The following is a 20,272-nucleotide window of genomic DNA, read 5'->3' on the forward strand; positions in this document are numbered from 1 at the left end:
GTTGTCTAGGATTAGAATTAAAATTAAGTTTAGAAAATTCAGATTGGAGTGAGAATAGGATAAAATATGTTTTTTCTCCTTATAAAATTAAAATGTTTACATTTTTTTATCTTAATTTTTCTTTTGTTTCAGCTTTTCTATTGTTCTTGACGTAATTTGATTCATAAAATAAATTACAAATGTCCCTTTTCCTTTGTTTTAAGTTCAGGTTTTTATTTTAAATTCTATCCATTATGTAAATTTAAATAAATGATTGATTTTGTTATTTAGCAAACATGTTAAATAAAATATATAATAATAAAAAAAACTTATTTTGAAATTTACAAGAGTAATGAATTATCTGGAAAAATTTAATAACTTTTTTATAAATAACTTTGGGAAAATATAATTGTTAGTTAAAGTCTCACGTTATATAAACATGAGAAAGTAAAACAGTGAAAAATTCATTAATTTGTTGTTTTCAAGTTTGAATAAAAAAGAATGTTAATATTTTATGTGATCGAACTCATATTCCATTAATATTGTATCTCTTCGATAAATTTTTTCCTCGTACCTAATATAATCATGTTATATTATTGCAGTATCTATGTGAGTTAAGAATATTGTTTATCTTATTGAAAAGGATAATGATACTTTTAATAACATTTTTTTAACAATATTTTAACATTGTTATTATGTGATTGGTACAAAATTATTTCACAATCAATACTAATAATCATAAACACTAACAAAGATCAATTACAAAATGACACATAGAGAGTATTAAAATGCTATCAAAACAATGATATCAAAAGTATAATTATCCAATTGAAAATGAGACCAGTTTGTAGGTTTTCAGATATTGTTATGTGCAAAAATGCAAAAGCTCAATTATAGTACTGGTGTTGCAGAATAAGGACAATCCAGGGAGGGAAGAGATCTAGCAGATGCTGCTCAGATTGGAACTTAATTTGTTGGTTTTTAAATTGCATTGTGTGTGAGGTGCTTGATGTGTTTGATCGAAAAGGACAAATAGGTATTTTTTGAAATCTTCTCCATGAATATTGTTCATGCAATTTTTTGATTGGTTAATGAGACTGTTCAGTCATGCATGCACTTAAAGTTGCAGTTAAGGGTTGTTAGAATAATGGATGTGGCAGAGTCAAAAGAACAAGAAAATGCAATTTTAAGGAAAAAGTATGGGGAACATGTTATCTTCTTTTAATGAATTTGTTTTCTTACTGAATAGAAAAATTGCAAGAAAAATAATATGTTTGGTACAGAGAGAAACACGACGAACGTTTTTAATGCCTCAGATAGAGTCATATTTATAAGCAGTGTTATTAAAAATGAATTAAAACCTGTGAGTTAATTTCATCTATGTGAATTTAAGTTGGGTTAGATTTAAAAATAATTTGAAGTATTTAAGTTGAGTTAGATTCAAAGTAATTTGAAATTTTGACACAGTTAAACTTGAATCCGGTTTACTAAAACCTGTTATGTAATGGATTGAGTAATCGACATATCATAAATTTTAAATTTATATTAAAAAATGAAATTCTAAATATGAATTTTTCTATGTTGTGCATGGTACGTTCAACACTGTGATATTATAGATAGATAAATGACAAAAATAATTAATGTTACATATTAATATGTTTTGTATTTTTGTATTTTAGGATTGAATTTGAAGTTTAACATAATTTAAAATAATATTCTATTTCTTTTATTTTTGGATTATATTTAGAATTTAATATCATTTATATTGTATTTTGATTAAATTTTATTTAGATTTTAATTAGAAAAAAATTGTTATATTTTAAGGTTAAAGAAAATAATTATATTTAAGTAAGTGATGTTTAATGCACTAATCAATGATAGACTGAATCAGATTTAAATTTTTTGGATTAGCTGATAAATAAACTGGATTGAGCTAAGTAACAACTCCTAATAAATTGAATCAAATTCAATATCTTGTTTGAGAACACTTTTTATTTGTAAGTATTTTTATTAACAAAAGCAAACATAATATAATAATATTTGAAAAAGTTCATGTATTTCATTTGAAGATATTTAATTCTATAGATTCTTCTTTGTTGAATTTATCAATTTATGTATTGATTTTTTTTTTATGAATATAATATTATTAAAAACATCTTTAAAATTACTACAAACAATGAAGTAAAATACATGCAAAAATAAATCTTTAGCTGTTCATTTGTATATGTGTTTCTATCTATTTACATGTTTTAATTTTTATTACAAAATACAAATATAATATTTATACAACATTCATTTTAATAATTTTTTATTAACCATTATTTCTCAATAAACTCGTATTAGTATCACTGTAATACTAAAGTCCACATTCACTTATCTTTACATGAGATATTATTAAAATAAAATATATAAAAAAACATAAGAAATCACATGATAAATATTACACTTTATAACATAAACAGATTATACATATTATAAAAGTATATATAAAATAAATGGAGGTAAAACATTAAATTGTTTATAATGTTATTTGTGAATAAGAGTAAAATTAACTAAGTAATCAACCCAATATTTTCTTGTAAAACAACATGAGAAACTTTAATACTCCAATAAATTACTTGTTAATAAAAAAATGTCATCCATAAAAATCAAACACTAATAGAAATGTACACTCGTAAAAAAAAAACTAAAAAAACTACTTACATATTTATCATGACTTTTTCTAAAAATACCAATACGATAATTCCTAGTTGCATCATTAATATCTATCTTAAACTAATTAGTAAATAAAATTTGTCATATTATCTTGTAAATAAAAATACTATACACTTCTTAGTTTCGATATTGAAAATTTTATACACAAAAAAGATCAAATATTATATTAATCATATGTTTTTTAAAATTATTATTAGTCATACGCACTAATTATTTAATTTGAAAATAGTATAAGTAAAAGTAATTTGAACATGAAATTTATTAAAACTTTTCATGTTTCAAATAATCTATATAATCATAATAATGAGAGTTACTTTAATCACTTTAAACAAATAACTATAATGAGACTTCATAAACTAAATAATAAAATATAGACTGAAAAACTAAAAATATTGAAAAAAAACCCTTCAATCATTCTCACAAACTTCTAACAATAAAACAATGAAAGAACAAATGTGAGAAAAATTCAATATTGTTTTCATACAAAGAACACTTAGAACATAACCCCTTTTTTAAATATGCAAATCAATAGATAAATTATCATATAACTTTTAAAGAACCAAATGTAAGACCCGTAAATTTTGGATGGAGGGGACATGGAGGGGACATGGTGGTCACCCACCTCTTTGACTATCATTATGCACTTATTGGAGGTGCATTATCACTTCTGGAAGCTTAGCAAAGGGAGAGCCAGCATTCATTTTCCAAATACATTCTTTCTCTCTCTTAAACTTCATTCCAAAACATTGCTTGCTGCCGAAATGAATGGCCATGGGCCGTGTGGCTATGAATCAAAAGCATAGAAGAGAGCCATGTGGGAGAGCAGCCAGAAGAAGGGAACCCTTCCTCCCTTCCGTTTCCAGCCGTTCAAGGAGCAACCATGGGAAGCTGTACCAACTTCCGAAGGGCTGAGAGGAGGATCTGGTTGAGCATCTGGTGAGAAGGGAGTCCTTGCAGCAAGATCTGGGAGAGGAAGTGAAGAATTGTTGAGGTTACAAAGAGATCTGGAGCTGCACGTTTGGGAGGAGATAAATCTCAAAAAATTGCAAGGAAGTCTTCAAGAGGTAAGGGGAGTTTGTTTTATTTCTTTGATTTTTAAGATAGTTGTGTTTGCTGCAAATCTGGGTAGGATTTGGGAAGAAGGGGATGAAGATAGGGTGTTTCTGGGTTTTCTCTGGAACCTGCGTGATTCTGCAGAATTCTGCAGAATGAGCGTACGTCCAATTTTGGTGAGTCAAAATTGGACGTTCGTCCCAACAGTGCTCGACCAGATAGTGGTCGACCAACTTCAGAACGTTCGTCCAATTCTGGTCAAATTGGACGTTCGTCCAAATTGATTGAGCGTTCGGTCCTGCACGAACGTCCGAGTTCGTTCGTCATAATATAAGGGACGCTCGTCCAAGTGGTATCTAAACAGTAACTTATGAGCGTTCGTTCGTAACTTAGTATTTTGGTGGAGTAATCTTGAACGTTCGGCCTTGATCTCAAGACGAACGTCCGTAGGTTGTAATGAGCGTCCGGTCATACTATGGATTAACGAACGTTCGTTCTTTGAGGATGTTTGATCTTTATGCGCTCGTCCAAACAGTGAGGAATGCAGGATGGCGTCCAATGGTTTAGCGATCGGCCTAAGTAATTGATCTTAGCGTTCGGCTCCGTAGTGAGCGTTCGGTTTTTGGTATAGGTGAGCGTTCGGCTTTTGGATATAAATGAACGTTCGGTTTTTGGTATAAGTGAGCGTTCGGTTTTAAGTGTTCGGTGTGGATCTTGGACGTTCGTCCTCGGTTTTAGTAGCGTTCGTCCTTGTCTTTCTGAGCGTTCGTCCTTGGCTCTGGCAGCGTTCGGCCTTGGTTTTTGGGAGTGTTCGTCCTTGGCTCTGGGAGCGTTCGGCCTTGGTTTTGGGGAGCGTTCGTCCTTGATTTGTGAACGTTCGTCCTTGGTTTGTGAGCGTTCGTCCTTGGTCTGTGAGCGTTCGTCCTTGGAGCTCGATTAGGTTTGGTGTTTATCGGCAGCGTTCGGCCTTTTATGAGGATCGATTTCAGAACGTTCGTTCAGACAGTATCAGAGTTGGAAATAACGTTCGGCAATGCATGAATCCGTGGGAGTATTTTGAAGCAATTATTGAGAATTGTGGGTTATTTCTTTGATCCAATATTGGTTTAGTTATACATATTATTGAGAATATGTATGACTTCGTGATTGAGCACGTTTATTCTAGTTATACATATTATTGAGAATATGTATGACTTCGTGATTGAGCACGTTTATTCTAGTTATACATATTATTGAGAATATGTATGACTTCGTGATTGAGCACGTTTATTCGGTTAGAGGTGGTACATACACTATGTTATTTACTTGTAACTTCGTCGGTCTTTTTAGCATTTTTGCTAGTCTCACGCGTGAGACGGAGATTCGAGTGTCACCTTCTTCTGCGCGAGGAGGTGAATGTCTCGCCCACTGACTTCGGCTCGTGTTGAGTATAGTGCATCGTTACGCGTAGTATCGATGTTTTTACTCGTTAGTCCTTGAGGAGTCGGGGAGATAGGTCTGAAGTCGCGATGGATGACGGCTCGGGTCGCCTGTTATTGAGAGCAGGTTATGACGACGAATTACAAGTAAACGACATCAGTTTATGAAAGACTAGTCTGCAGAGTCATGTGAGTCGATTTATCATGGGGATTGTTATAGTATTTGTAGTGGGTTTATAATGTGATAATTCTAGTTATTCATCTGCATGTTGTGGCTGTGGCTTCTAACTGTGATAGTCGTACAGATACGGGAGAGATGGTAGTGCAGATAAAGTTGGATTTGGAATACTTCAAGAGAGAGACGGGAAGTAAAACTTGTTGGATCTATAGGTAGTAACGAGCGTTCTTACTAACGACGTTCGGTCTTCGTGTTATTTATTTTCTGGTAGCGAGTGTTATTAGGTAACAGTTGATCTTGATGTTAGTGGATCTGAGGTAGCTAGCGTCCGATCTTAATTTGGTAACCTGAGGTTTAGTTTGATTACGTTCGGTCAGTACTGAGGTGTTCAGCAGAGTACTCTAGGTGTTTAACCCAGACTCAAGCGTTCTTTATTATAGTGTTTTGTCTCGTAGCGATGGTTCTTAGGGAATGATCTTTATTGGTGATGTTGCTCTGAGGATGTAATCATTTATAGGGAGTGACCAGCCTTGATAGTCGTTGAGGTAACAATCGATTAATAAATAGTGATTAGTTGTGATGATGCATGATTCAGGAAGTGATCATTCATAGGTAATGCTCGGGTCGGATGATGATTGTCTCAGGTAAGGATCATTAATAGTTAGTGGTTGTACGTAGGGAACATCCGGTCTCGATGAGGTTACCCTCAGATAGAATTAAATCCAGTAAAGTGATCAATTAAGTGTTCGTCTGAAGGGTACTTAATCTGTGGTGTGCGAGATTTGATCTTTGAGCAATCGTTCGAATAGTGTTCGAAGTAATAGTAATTGTTCTAGTAGAGTACACTGTCTTAACGTGAAGTCTAAGCACTTGATCTTAATCAGCGTTTGATCTTTTGGTATTCAACCTAATGGTATTCGGTATAATAGCGTTGATGTTTAGTTTCGAGCTTAAGTGATCAATCTTAATGTTCGTATAAACAGTATCCGATGTAATATAAGTTCGTTGATTTATCGTTTGATTCAGTAATGATATGATATCTGGGTATGTATTGAGGTTGAGTGCACTGTAGTAGGATGTCTTGATCTGTGGTTGATTGTGGATATATTGAGGGGACTAAGAATGAAATCACAAGTGGGGCACCTTCCATTGATTTGCTCATCAATGTATCATCCGGATGAGAGTCTATTGTGTACTGGATTGATTATTAGGTATTATGGGATGAGTGTCCAACAGGAATTGTGGTACGTTGGTTTGAGGATGTCTGATTTAATTATCATATGATATTTGTGTTGAAATAACTATGCAAGTTTTATAAATGATGTGTTTCAGGTTAGCTCACCCTTACTTTGCTTGTTTGTGCATGTGAATGCGATGATCGTATAATGTGTGATGTTATACGGGAGCAGTTGAAGGATTGTCACGTGATCCTGTGCAAATGGAGGAAGAGATGGAAGATCGAATTAGAAGGATTCAAGGTTATCTTTGCAGTTGCGTCTGAGCTTAAAACTGATGTATAGATTTTAGTTTATGTTCGGGATGTTATGTATTATTACAACATTTAAGTTTTGAATATAAATTTTAATTTTTAGGGTGAATTTTTGGGATGTTACACCAAAGGTTTAGGTGAAGAACAATATCCAACTAAATTAAATTCCCAATCCACACATTTCATATTAAAAGAGTAAAGTTTTTTAACAACTTTTTGAGAAAGAATGTTAATATCGTTCAAAGTACAATTAGACACATCCTCATTCTCATTAACCATAAAAAAAGAAAAATCATATAAATTGATAACAACAGACATGAAATTTCAATAAATACATGTCCAAGTTGAGGTAAAAATAGAATATAACATTACTTTATCAAAATAAGGAATTAAAATCAATTTAAATGTACAAATGTCAACATTCCCATTATTATTCTAAAAATTAATATAATCACATTTACATACTCTTTAAAATGTAATTTCAACAACAATGTCATATGCATCCTAACATTACTCTAAATTGACGAAGTTTTAAAAACATAATTTACATTAAAACCACACAAAATAAAGAGTAGTCTCTCCTTATTATTTTTATCCTTAATCCAAACAAAATTTTGAATTCACTTTTCTAACACTACTACAAAAAAGTGCATAGATAGCGCTTTTTTTTATCATAGATAGCGCCTTTTAAGCGCTATCTATGATGGCGCTATCTATTAATAGATAGCGCTTCGAAAAAAAGCGCTATCTATTGGTGTCTGACAATAGATAGCGCTTATTTAAACAAGCGCTATCTATTGGTCTAATTTTTTTTTAAAAAAAATTAATAAAATATTTCAAAAAATAAAAATTCAAAAGAAAATATAAAATATTGATTTTATTATATACAAATTTATTGGTTCTATTATAAAAAAAAAATATAAAATATTAAGAAAAATATGAAAAAGAGAAAAGTATCTAAAAGAATGTTCATAACTACTAATACACTAATATTTCAAAACTCTCCATCATGACTTCTTGCTCTTCTAAGTAGTTGTTATTGATTCATTATGCTTCTCTTGCACATCACCATCTGCTGTTGGAAGGAAAGGGCTTGCACCATGAAGAGAAAAAACTGAATACGAAAACCCCTTAACTTGTTCAATCATTGCCCCTACTCCCTTCAACTCCCCAAATCTTAAAATTGTACCATCCATATAGAATTAACCTGCAGAAAATAAGTATGATCAAACATGTTATGTATCAATTCGAAATGGCACAGAAGCATTAGAGAATTTCAAATAGTTGTTACCAGTTACCAGAAAATACACCATATTAAGTACTTTTCTAATTATTAAGAGAAAAAAGACAATTAAATCATAAATATATAACTAGAAAGTAACATGAAGCCGTTGTGACGATGACTATATATATCTTACCAAAATGTAAAAATCTCCTTGCCAGCCCTTATAATGAACCCATGGGATTCCATAACAGCCATTCAAAGTACTTTCCAATGTAAAAAATATAAAACTGAGAACTACATAAGTATCATTAGATCAATTGAAGCTAAAAGTATACTTTCTTAATAATCATGTTCAAACACAAAAGGAAGATTACTCACCTGTAAACTTTCCACTCATAAGGTGACCCTTAATTGCAACCCTTCAACCAGTTCTTTGTTTCTACAAACAAGCAAGGAATTTTTAGTAATTAAATACAAATGCAACACAAAAAGATGACAATCCCAAAATATTAAAATTAATAGTTTATACATATAACTATAAAACAGAAGTTAACATGAATAACCCAAAATATTTTAGGCAAGCATAGACTGAAATGGTAATATTCAACTAATATTTATATTATCCTAGGTTTTCTAGAGCTAAATACTCAAATCAAAATTCTATATTTTTAGTAAATGTTAAGTGCTGAAGGTAAAAGCTTTACCAACTCCAAAACATAAATAAGCTCCATAGCAATAGCTTTGAATTGGCGAGACACCATTATGAAATCTGGATCTTGCTCCACTTATTCCAGCTCTAGATTATAAAAATGGAAGCAACTAGTCTTCAAAGATAATGAATTATATTTTATCAATGGTTGATTCATCATGAAAGAATTGTAAAATTCTTTTTTTCCAGTTTATCATAATGCTAAAATGCCATACTATTAAGCTGAAAACAACAACAAAATTCTTAATTCATTAAACTATGTCAACTATATGGATTACATGATACCATTGGGTACAGTCAAAAAACAAATCCTTAGAGAATTATTCCCCGTGACATCCCTTTTAACAACTTCTTCCAATGTTCTTCATGGTCCTCTACCCTCTTCCTCCAAAGAGACAAAATATCAAGTAATGGGTAAACCTTGAAAAGGTTGCTAAAATTTTTGTCACATTTTGCATGCACTCACACTCCTCTCCATCCATCACAGTGCACCTAATTTGGAGGGGACATCCGCAAAGGTAAAAGGAAAAGGTTAATATTAACCAATATAGTCTTTTGAGCATATAACAGAGTAACCTTAATTAGTTAACAAGATTTAGCTACTTACCCAACTTCCACTATCTGAAGATCCCAAACTTTCTTGCATATGCCACAATAATGCTTTGATTTTGTTAACTGAAAAACAAAGTGATTTTAGGGACTGGAAAAAAATTCTAAACAAGTCCAGAACTTGAATTATGATGTTTTAGTTCCAGAACTAAATACAATCTATGAGAAGAAAATGATATACAAACTCTTTCATGTTCTACATAGGAATTGGCTCCCGACCCTTAAATCCTTTTTCTTCTTTAACATCTTATAAGGAAGGTTCAACCCACAAGCTTCACAAGGCCACATCTCTTTCTTCTCAAATAAATCCTGCAATGGAATTAAAATCAATGAACCATTGAACTTTGGCAGAATTCGTTATTTATACAGAGTAGTAATTACACGATCAAAGCTTACAGAAAAAGCATGCCAAGTCAATTTTGGGACTACAAATGAGAAAAAAATCACAGTGCCAGAACCAATTTTCAGTGGAAAAATAAGTACTCTAAATTTACAGAAAAAGCATGATAAGTACAAATTTCAATTCTAAGTTTAAAATGTGAGAGTATACCTTTGTTGCTACTTCTACTAGATTACATGAAATTGCAAAGTGGTTTTGAATCAACATTAAAATCATCTTTTTCTAAATAAAATATCCACAAATTCACATATTAAATCATCTTAAACCCTCTTACACTCAAAAATCACCAATAAAAACATTATATATCACCCAAAATCAGAGAATCCACAAAGCCATACCTGCAATGCAAAACTGATCAAGAAAAAATTAATATCGTGGATTCATGAAAATTGAAATATAAAGGAACCCACAATTTTATATGTACCAAGGCATGACTGTTTGAATGACAATGAGTCCTGTCAAAAACCCTAGAAGTAGAGCAAGTTATCAAAATCGTGAAAGGAGAAAAAGCTTAAAACCCTACAAAAAAGTATTAAAAAAATAATTAGAGGAATGAATGAAGTTAGTAACCTCATCTTGATGTTTCGGATGGAAAGGGTGAAAAATCGAAACAATCAGCGATTAAAACAGAGACAATGTGTCGATAGCACGGAAGTGTCTGGATTCCATCACAGAGGTATTATATCATAGTCTAATTTGATCTTTAACTATTATTGAGTAAATACCAATTTAATTCCTATAAAGGACAGAAACGTGAATGGGTAAAGGGATTAGGGAAAATCTGAACACCCCACTCAGATTTATGTTATGAGAAACGCAACTGGTGAAGAAATTGGGGAAAATGACCCCTTCAACCCAACAAGGCAGCAAATGTGGCTGACCGGTGCAGGAGCAACCCCCTTCAATGATGGCAGCATCACGACGGTAGGCTCACTAGCGGGTTGGGTCCCAACGATGACAGGTTTTACTTGTGGTTGGTTTCGCTCACGACGAAGGAGAGAAGAAAAGGAGGGAAACGTCGGATTCAGACGAAGGATGCACAAGAAAGGCATTTTTAGAGTTACTGCTGAAAAAATAAGGAGAGAAGAGAAGGAGAGATTTTGAAAAACAACAAACGAGGGAAAGAAGTGAAAGGGTGAAAAGTTTCAGGGTAAGCACGAAGTGAAATTTGGAGGCAAGTACGATTCGATTTGAAATTTGGGGGCAAATTGAAAGTTAAATTTGGGCGTAGTGGGTTTCATGAATAAGTGAAACTGAAAATTTAGGAAGGTAAGAAGAAGCTTGAAGAAGAAACGTAAAAGAAGCACGCTGACAAGGGGAACCGAAAACCTCTTTTTAAAACATTTTCAAGGTATATAACAGATAGCGTTTTTAAATAAAAAACGCTATTTATTAGATTTTTTTAAATTATAAATTTTAAAAATAATATTAATTATCTATAGACAGCGCTTTTTTAAAAAAATGTTATCTATTGTCATAGATATAGATAGCGTTTTTTTAAATAAGCGCTATCTGTTGTTTCGCATATGTATAGATAGCGCTTATTTAAAAAAGCGCTATCTATTGAGCGCTATCTATGAGCAATTCTGTAGTAGTGTAAACAAAAACTTAATATGTCATTTATAAATTTAAAAATTATAAAACAATAAATCAATCATTACCAAATTTATTGAAAGAACATTATTACAAATCTAATAATCAAAAACTAAAAACACATCTCTTTCCAACCCCACAAAAATTGATACTCAAATAAGTACAAAGAAAGAGAAGTTTCATGGTAAATTTAACAAAATCATAAAAAGAAAACATTATGTGAAAATGACTCGTAACATTGTAATAACTTATATTTCATTTTTACCAAGACTGATACTTAATCAAAAGGGAAAATATTATGATATCCATTCTTTCAACAAAAAAGAATTTCATTTTTAATAATACAATGGTGCAATCTTTTAAAAGTTACGACAAAGCTCCTCAGTTTTTAAATTATAACCTGTATTGTTAGATGTTTACCCTTAATCAGACGAAAAGTTGTGGTTTTGTTTCTAAAATTTGAGAAATTTATCAAAAAAATTATCAGTAATAAAAATAAGTTAAATAAAATAAATAAACAACTTAAAATAGAATGTTTAGTTGAAATAATTTAGGTAATCAATATTTCAAATAGTTTAATTTAGTTTAGTTTATTTTAATAAATCATGATATAAATAGGTTTAGAAAGTACTTTGAATAATTCAGTTCAAATAGTTTAATTTAGTTTAGTTTATCATTTCACATCTATGAATTTATTACTATATGAAAAATTAAAATATTAGTATAAATACCTCAACTAGTAGTACAGTTTGAAATTTGGTTTGTATAAAGTTTGTAGGGACAGTTTTGTCTCTTTCATTCATTCAAAAGAGGACAATTAGAAAAGAGTATTTATGTGATGTGGGGGTGATTATTAAATTTGACCCAACTCATACCAAAATGTAGGTGTGATAATCAGTTCATCCAACTACACACATAAAGCCTAAAAATTCAAATCAATTATGTTATAACACTTAGGTGAAGTTAATATATATCAAAATTTATATATCGACGGTAAAAACTATATATCTGAATAAAAAAAATACAAATATTTAAAGTTAATTTTTATAATTTTATAGTTTTACTATTTTATAAAACTATAAATGTATAAACTTATGAAATTATAATTTTTAAAATTTTAAAATAAAAAAATTAGAAAATTATGAAATTGTATAATTATGAAATTATAAAATTATGAAATAATAAATTATATATTTTTTTTAGAAAAGGTGTGTCAAAAAGTTATAACAGAAAAATATATTCAACTTCTCTGTAATTAACCCTTAAGTCATATAAAAGTATATAATAGATTTTGACAAAAATTCTGAGTTTAGTTTTAGATTTTGACAAAATTCACATAGCCTTAGGAATCCAACAACTTAAGCTGAACTTAATGTATCATTCAAACAAACTAACAAATTTTTAGAAGATTGTAAAATAAAATATAGATTAAATTGGAGTTAAATTTGATTTAAAAGTGTAATTCTAGATCACCCATGGATGTACAAATAGAGGTTATCTTTTATTTTATTTCACTGTACTCTTAGTTCAAAATTATATGATTTAGTGAAATATCAACATAGCAACATAAAGAGTCGATACAATGTGATTATTGAATTAGTAATTTACATGGTGGAGTGTCAAATTCTCATTCAAGATAAAAAGAGTGAAAAATATCTTTTATATATATATATATATATATATATATATATATATATATATATATATATATATATATATATATATATATATATATTAATAAACAATTTAATTTAAACAAAAACAAAACGAGGATAAATATATATTATCATCAACATGAGTAAGAGAAAAAGAACCATATTAAGTCTCATTCTCATACCCATATTAATGTTGATATATATTACTTAAAAAAATTATGGAATACAAAGTATGAACACCGGAACATATATGTATATAGTTATTTCTGTTCTTATATTCAATTGAAAAAAATAATATCACTCAATTGAAAAAAATAATATTACTCATATATGTGCTTATATTCAGTCAATACGAAGATTCTCATTAAAACAAAGACAAATTTAAACAATATTATTCTCAAAAACAGATTGCCATCTCTAAATATATATACATGATACATTTAAGTAACTATGTTATAATGTCATATTTTTTAATATTTGTTATTAATTGTTTTTAGTCAACTATATTATATTTTCATACTTTTAATATTTGTTATTAATTGTTTTATCCATTGTATGCTTAAATTTGGATCATCCTGCCCCTTTCCAATGCTAAAATTCCTCTCAGACTTTTCTTCTTTAATTTAAATCAATATTGTCACGATGTTCTTAAATCTTTTTTCAACCATTTATTTGAAATAATATAACGATGCAACAACAATTGTAAGAGTTGATAACAAAGCTGCAGTAAATGTAACCGTAGAAACAAGACCAACATGCTTATTTATGCCAGAAGGTATTCTCCAAACAATATGACTGTCGTAGACATTAGCATCACCTTTTTCCAATTGGAAGAAGCAATAGTGATTTTCCACCTTGTCCTTTGTGCTACAACGAACTAACATATCCGGTGCACCAAATTCAACTGTTGAGTACCCAGTTTCATTTAGAGACTGCAAAAAGAGAGAGAAATGATTTAGTTCAGACTCTTAAAGAATTCAATGTGAGTAGGAAGTTTTATGTTTGGCAAAATAAGATAACCAGTGTATATATATATATATATATATATATATATATATATATATATATATATATATATATATATATAAAACATACAAATCTATTGTCTGAAAGTTTTTGATTTAAAATTGTGTCTTGGTCTCTTACATGGGTTGCTTCACCCCTTATTGATACCCTCATAATCTCCTATCAAAATATCTTACAATAATACCAGAGCTGATGGTTCATTCTAAAAGTATAAAGTAGGTGAAAAATCCTAAAAGTTTTAAGAGTTTATTACTACTAAGACACTCGTACTCGAGGGAAAGATGTTCCGACTCACACTTAAAGAGAGACATTGTTAAGAACTCAAGGTAAGTTGAAAGTTTCACGTTATGTAAAAGTGAATAAAATGACTAATATATGAGTAAAATGATCCACAAACTTATTGTCTTAAGATTTTTTATTGAAAATGATGTCTTGACCTCTTATATGGACTTATTCACATTTCATTAGTACTAAATTTTCGTAAAATCTCCTATCAAAAAACCTTTCAAAGGCAGTGTCATATTCTATAGTGTACCCTGCTAAATGACATGTAATAACACTAGTATGACAAATGTTACTAATACACCTCTCACATTTGCTTTCCAATATATTCTCTTATGTTAAGTAAAGTTTTGTGACTATAACTAAATATGCAGTCTCATTCCTCCTTTTTTTGGTCGTCTCATACTCAAACTAACAGAACTCGAGTAAATTTCAAACAAGGGAGAAATTTAGAAGTTGATAACGATCCTCGTACTGCTATAGTATTTTTTTAAAGCCACATTCGTTTTATTTGCAGAGGAACAAATTAGTGTTATTAGCATAGTATTACAATATTAGAATCGGTGGTAAATAAAAAGTAATTAGCCTAGGTGATGTTGCTTCAACTTGTTTATAATTATCATTTGGATGTCTAGTTGAAGCAATTATCATGGTGATAAACTGACAATTCCTTCGTAATTTGCTACTGTTTTTGTAGAACATTAGATTTCAAAGACAAGCTTAGACGAATGTGGTAAAGTAACTGAAACATAACAATCTTACTTGATATCGAGCATGCAAGGGAAGCTCAGTCTTGATATCAGTTGGCTTTTGAAATATATTTGGGTCTACAACTAAGTGAATTTCAACAACAGAACGATTGGACAAAAATGAAGGTAGCTCCAAATTTGTATCACCAAAGACAGCTATGTCACTGAACACTGCAATACAAAGTGTAACTAACTCAAAAGAAACAAATTGACAATCCTAAAATTACAAATATGAAATTCTTTTACATTTTTCTGTACAAATATGAATAACAAATGTAGATAGAGTATTTACCACCACGATGAACAAGATGTTGTAACTCAAATGGGTCAGCAAAAACTCCGGAAGGAAGTCTTTCAATAATTATGAGTTCACATGAGTGGCTCAACAGTTCAGACAGAGACTTTAAATGTTGGCTTTGAAATTTGATCAATGTCGACACACTACGATGGGAACCTTCACCCGTAAGATTGCGCTTTATATCTGACAATCTCCAAACAAGATCATGATTATCTGGAAGCACTTCACACAAGCTAGAAGTGACTTCTTGAGACACAAAGTTTTCGAAATCGGAATTGTGTAAATTGGTGTGTCTGTCATAATAGGACTGCATCAGAAATTTATTCATGGGAGAAAATTTTTCGGAATCCATAACCTGAAAATGCAAGAAATCATTTGACAAAATTAAAAGAAAATAAAACATATCATAATGCTGCAAGGTTGTGCCATCAATTTCTATTTCATCAAAGACAAGGGAAGATCATTTATAAAGAAAGGGTTTTTTTTACTAACCAGAGGTGAAAGTGAATGAGCAATTCCAGGCGACCATGTAATAGAAACCCATGCTAATAAATGAACGAAGGTTTGAATAGTTCCCATGAAGAAACAGAATTGATTGTATAATGGAAGGGTAAGTTACGGTATAAAGAGATATAAGACGCGTCCCTGTAAAAGATCTCGTTAGTTGCAGATTCAGTGATATAGCAAGAAATCTGATAACACTAATCATGTATTAGAATCCAACTTAACATTTTGTATCAATTATAGAAATCATCACCACCGAGACTTAAACGGAAACCCGCATTCACCCACCTAGAATTCCTCCTAGCGCCTCCAAAACGAAAACCCCCACGCCTTAACTCCAATTCACTCACCCACCGTTACCAGCAGCATTCAATGCCCTACCGCTCGCCCTTGGCCGCCCAACCTCCTATAGCTGCCGGAGGGTTTTGGGTTTGAAAGAATAAGAACAGGAAAGAAAGACTAGAGAGGAAGAGAACGGAGGAGAAGAACGAGTGATACCTTCTGCTGGTGAATGCCTCGACCCCTATTTCGCTGGCTAATTGGGCTTTTCGATCCAGCCCACTCGTAACCCAAACCACAACCCCGCCACATGAGTATTTCTCCTGCACCTCCACACATTTATCTCTGCACCCTCATATCTTTTGAAAATTCCAAAATTATTTTCGCAATTCAAAAAATCCTATATCTTTTTTGTATTTCAACATATTTCAAAATCAGTTCAATATTTTTTTCTTCAATATTAGATTTTAAAATTTATTAAATAATTTTTTTTTCAATAAATTGTTAAAATCTTTGAAAACTTTTTAATAAATTTCAAAATTTATTAAATAATTTTTTCTTTAACAGATTTTTGGAATCCGTTGAGCAGAAATATGTGGAAGTGCATAGAATAACACATACAAAGTATAATAAACGAAAATTCTTTAATTTATTTTATTTCCGTCATACATTTTTTTAATTCCTAATTAATCTGTATTTTGTTTTATTATTATTTTTAATTAATTTTATTTAATTTGAAATTAATTGTAAAAATATTGCATTGCAAATTTTACAACTATTATTATTTTTTCAAAATAAAAACTTTTCTTCACACGAATAAATTTGGGTGTTAAATAGTCATTATTACTATTTTTTATTATGTCGCCCTTGTGTGAACTATGGTTGTCAAAGAAACAAAATAAAACCATGCCAAATAAAATTTGAATGTTGTCGCATGCATTTTTTTTTAATTTTCCCTTCTCTACTAAAATAATGTTTTTAAATAGAAAATTTATTATATATAATTAATTTGTTTTCTTAAGTTATAATAAACAGTGTTTATATTAAAGTATACTAATTTCTTTGTATTAAACTAAACGAAAAATATATATTAGTTAAAAACAATAAAAATATATTCACTTGATTGTTTGTATAAGTCAGCCATGTTGACCATTTAACTCCGCTGAATAAAATATAAACAGAAACATATTTAATATGTTAGTACCGATATATTTACAGTTATTATATACTAAAGCAAAATTATTGACAATATTTGTTATGTGAAAAAAATATAACCTATTATTCTACCGTATAAGATATAAATTAAAACTCAAACCAAGTTAGACATTTTGATATTATGAAACTCAAAATAAAAAATGGTTAATGTATACAGAAAACCAGACTGTAAAATTAAATTTCAAAAACAGATTGTAAAAGATTGTAAGAGATGTTTCCCAGTTATAAGTATAGTTCAACACCAATGATTTATTAATTCTGGTGCAACTTACTTTGAATATGCAACAGTTCACTGATTAGAAAATATGATTCTTATATGATTTTATACATTCATTATTTTCACTTAGCTTTTACAATATATTTTCCTCTAATACTGTAAGGTTAACCCAAGGTAAGCTATATGATAATAATTGAGATAAACTCATAGCTGATTCTAATCATGACTTAGAAGGTGAGTTTCAGTCTAACTCGTTTCACAAAACCGGCTTATAAAGTAAAGTTTGGACCTCACTTATATATTATAAATTGGTCTTATTTTTAGTGAAACGAGACTTCCAACCATATATTAGGTAAAATATTGTGTTGAAAAGCTAATATTTCTTGAAAAAGCAACGTATATAAGAACCTTTATACAATCAAAGTGATACTGAATCATAAATAAACATCGCTTGAAACTAACTTCAATTAGAAAACTAACATGAAAATCTAAAACAAATAAACAAATCTTGATATTAAGACAAAACTTAGTCACAAAAGTGGTTCCTAACGAGACAAAATCTAATGACAATCAAACAAAAAAACCAGGTACGAGCTGATTGACCAGAATCTTATAGGTATCATAAAGAAGACGATCTTTGGCACCAGTTCGATGGACCTCATTGTGCTTGCAGAAATATTTGAGATGATTAAGTGTGCAACAACCAAGCATCTGGCTAAGCAATAAAAACAACCAATTAATCTCCTTTTGTTTTTGGCAAGGATGGGTCTGCTGCTGCTTTCTCTTCCGCAAATAGGGCATTTTGGGAACACCGGACTCGTCCAAACATGTGGAGCTCTATTATGCCACCTATGTTTTCCTTTGCTAATAAATTGACATAAGTCATTCAATTTCTCTTCCAAATTCAGACTCAACTCGAATTCATGCTCGCACCTCTTGCAGTGAACCTTTCCTTTGATGGTGTTGATATTATTCTCCAATAGATATTCCTTACTGTGGACGCTAGCTCGCTGATTCTTCGCCCAAGGAAACAACGCAGGAACAGTTTCGCTCCTTCCTTTGCTCCGTCGAGTACATGAAGTCCGACGAGACTTACCCAAAGAGCGTCTAACTGTGGAAACATTTTTTGCCGCTTCAGCAGGTGCATTTGGAGGGTTGGTGTTGTCGTTGGAAGATGACGATGAAAGATTGGTGTTGCTGTTGTCGGAGAATGACGCCAAAGAATTTTCTGAGGAAACATTTTCGGTCGCTTTAGCAGGTGCGTTTGGAGGGTTGGCGTTGTGGTTGCAAGATGCTAACGAAAGATAGGTGTTGTTGTCGTTGGAAAATGACGCCAAAGAAGAATTAGGGTTAGGGTTTAGGTTAAGACTAAGATCAAGGTTAGGAAAATCTGTTTGCATTAAAGGTAGGTTTGATTGAAAAGAGTCTTCTAGGAAAAGAAAAGGTGTTGTTTCCTCTGATCCTAGGAAAAGGAAAGGTATTGTTGTTTTCTCTGATCCTAGGAAAAAGAAAGACGTTGTTGTTTCTTCTGATCCACCACACTTGAGTGAGAGAGTGAGATCTACTTCTCCTTCTAACTCCATTGAATTCTTTCTTTCCATTGATCCCAAAAAATTTAAGACGCTATGTGTATGTCTTTGAAACTGACAGAATGGAAGAATATATATAAAAAAAAATATGATAGGATTTGACAAAAGATGAAGATATAAGATTTTTTTTATGTTATATCTTTTAAAAAGATAATATAGAAGATATATAGATAATGAGTGTAATTTAAAATTATCGTTTCCATGGATGTCTGTAATTTTGAGATACTGTTTCAAACATTGAAAGTTGGATGTTCGAATTCTGATATTAATGAAACTGGTTTGAAGTAACAGAATATTATTTGCTATCTCCTATTATCTTATATCTCTTTGGATTCTGAAATTCGAAAAGTAATAAAAAGGAGTTAAAACCTTTTGAAAATGATTTATCCAGTGGTTCTATTATGTGTATCTAATATTATTTTAATTTATTAGAGGCGTTGGGAGAAGGCAATACAACTTTGTTGGAAAATTTGAGAAATTCTAGTTGTTTAAAAAATTTAAATTTAAATATCTTATGAAATATTTCTAAATTTTTTACAGATAATATGTCATAATATAATCATTTATTATTATTGAAACAGAGAAACGGGATACAGAAAGAGAGCAAAAAACAGCAACAGTGAGATATGAATGAATGATATATTGTAACGTTTAAAAGCAAAGCTTATATACAAGGTTTAGTTACTGATAATACAGTAACAGAAAGTAACAGAAAAAAACGAGTTTAATATTGTTTGAATTACACCACAATACTCTTCCTTAATTCAAACTTCATTCAGAGAAACAACACCAATTCTTCTTTTCAGAAAATCAAATCTTTCACCAGTCAAAGCTTTAGTAAACACGTCTGCCAACTGCTCCTCAGTTTTGCAATGTGAGAGCTCAATTCTCTCTTTATTCACCATGTCTCGTAAGAAGTGGTACTTCACTTCTATATGTTTGCTTCTCCCATGCTTTACAGGATTATTTGCCAGATTGATGGCAGAGGTATTGTCCATCATTAATTTCACAGCATTCTCCCTCGTAACCTTCAGTTCTGACAGTAGTTCTTTAAGCCAAATACCTTGGCAAGCTCCATAACATCCTGCTA

General features: G+C 30.8%; 1 protein-coding gene, 1 long non-coding RNA gene and 1 pseudogene across 3 annotated transcripts; 1 reads left to right on the top strand and 2 right to left on the bottom strand.

The window, feature by feature from the left end:
* Window positions 1-3,416: 3,416 nt before the first annotated feature.
* LOC148202691 (uncharacterized) lies at window positions 3,417-6,941 on the top strand. The gene is made up of 2 exons (XR_015784805.1): window positions 3,417-3,758; window positions 6,753-6,941. It is a non-coding gene; the product is annotated as an uncharacterized LOC148202691 (long non-coding RNA).
* A 6,664-nt stretch (window positions 6,942-13,605) lies between these two features.
* Window positions 13,606-16,368, bottom strand: LOC148202692 (uncharacterized). 2 transcript variants are annotated; one of them, XM_088110359.1, is made up of 5 exons: window positions 16,171-16,368; window positions 15,871-16,023; window positions 15,373-15,733; window positions 15,094-15,251; window positions 13,606-13,955 (listed from the first exon to the last, which is right to left on the bottom strand). In XM_088110359.1, the coding sequence occupies exons 2-5, from the start codon at window positions 15,955-15,957 to the stop codon at window positions 13,692-13,694; spliced, it is 870 nt and encodes a 289-aa protein (XP_087966485.1). In that variant the 5' UTR covers window positions 15,958-16,023; window positions 16,171-16,368; the 3' UTR covers window positions 13,606-13,691. The 2 variants fall into 2 exon arrangements, with proteins under 2 accessions (XP_087966485.1, XP_087966487.1); XM_088110361.1 differs by having other exon boundaries at window positions 16,108-16,368.
* A 1,795-nt stretch (window positions 16,369-18,163) lies between these two features.
* On the bottom strand, window positions 18,164-18,993 carry LOC148202693 (uncharacterized; annotated as a pseudogene).
* Between the last annotated feature and the right edge of the window lie 1,279 nt (window positions 18,994-20,272).

This window comes from Vigna umbellata, chromosome 3 (assembly GCF_029865625.1).
Source record: "Vigna umbellata cultivar VRB3 chromosome 3, Vumbellata_1.0, whole genome shotgun sequence".
In the NCBI taxonomy this organism is placed as follows: Eukaryota; Viridiplantae; Streptophyta; class Magnoliopsida; order Fabales; family Fabaceae; genus Vigna; species Vigna umbellata.

What these genes read in the sequence shown, in the direction of transcription:
- LOC148202692 (XM_088110359.1), bottom strand. Translation starts at nt 15,957, where the DNA reads ATGGGAACTATTCAAACCTTCGTTCATTTATTAGCATGGGTTTCTATT. An exon ending in CTCATTCACTTTCACCTCTG is followed by an intron (nt 15,734 to 15,870) that starts GTTAGTAAAAAA and finishes TTGCATTTTCAG; the next exon opens with GTTATGGATTCCGAAAAATT. An exon ending in ACATCTTGTTCATCGTGGTG is followed by an intron (nt 15,252 to 15,372) that starts GTAAATACTCTA and finishes TTTGTATTGCAG; the next exon opens with TGTTCAGTGACATAGCTGTC.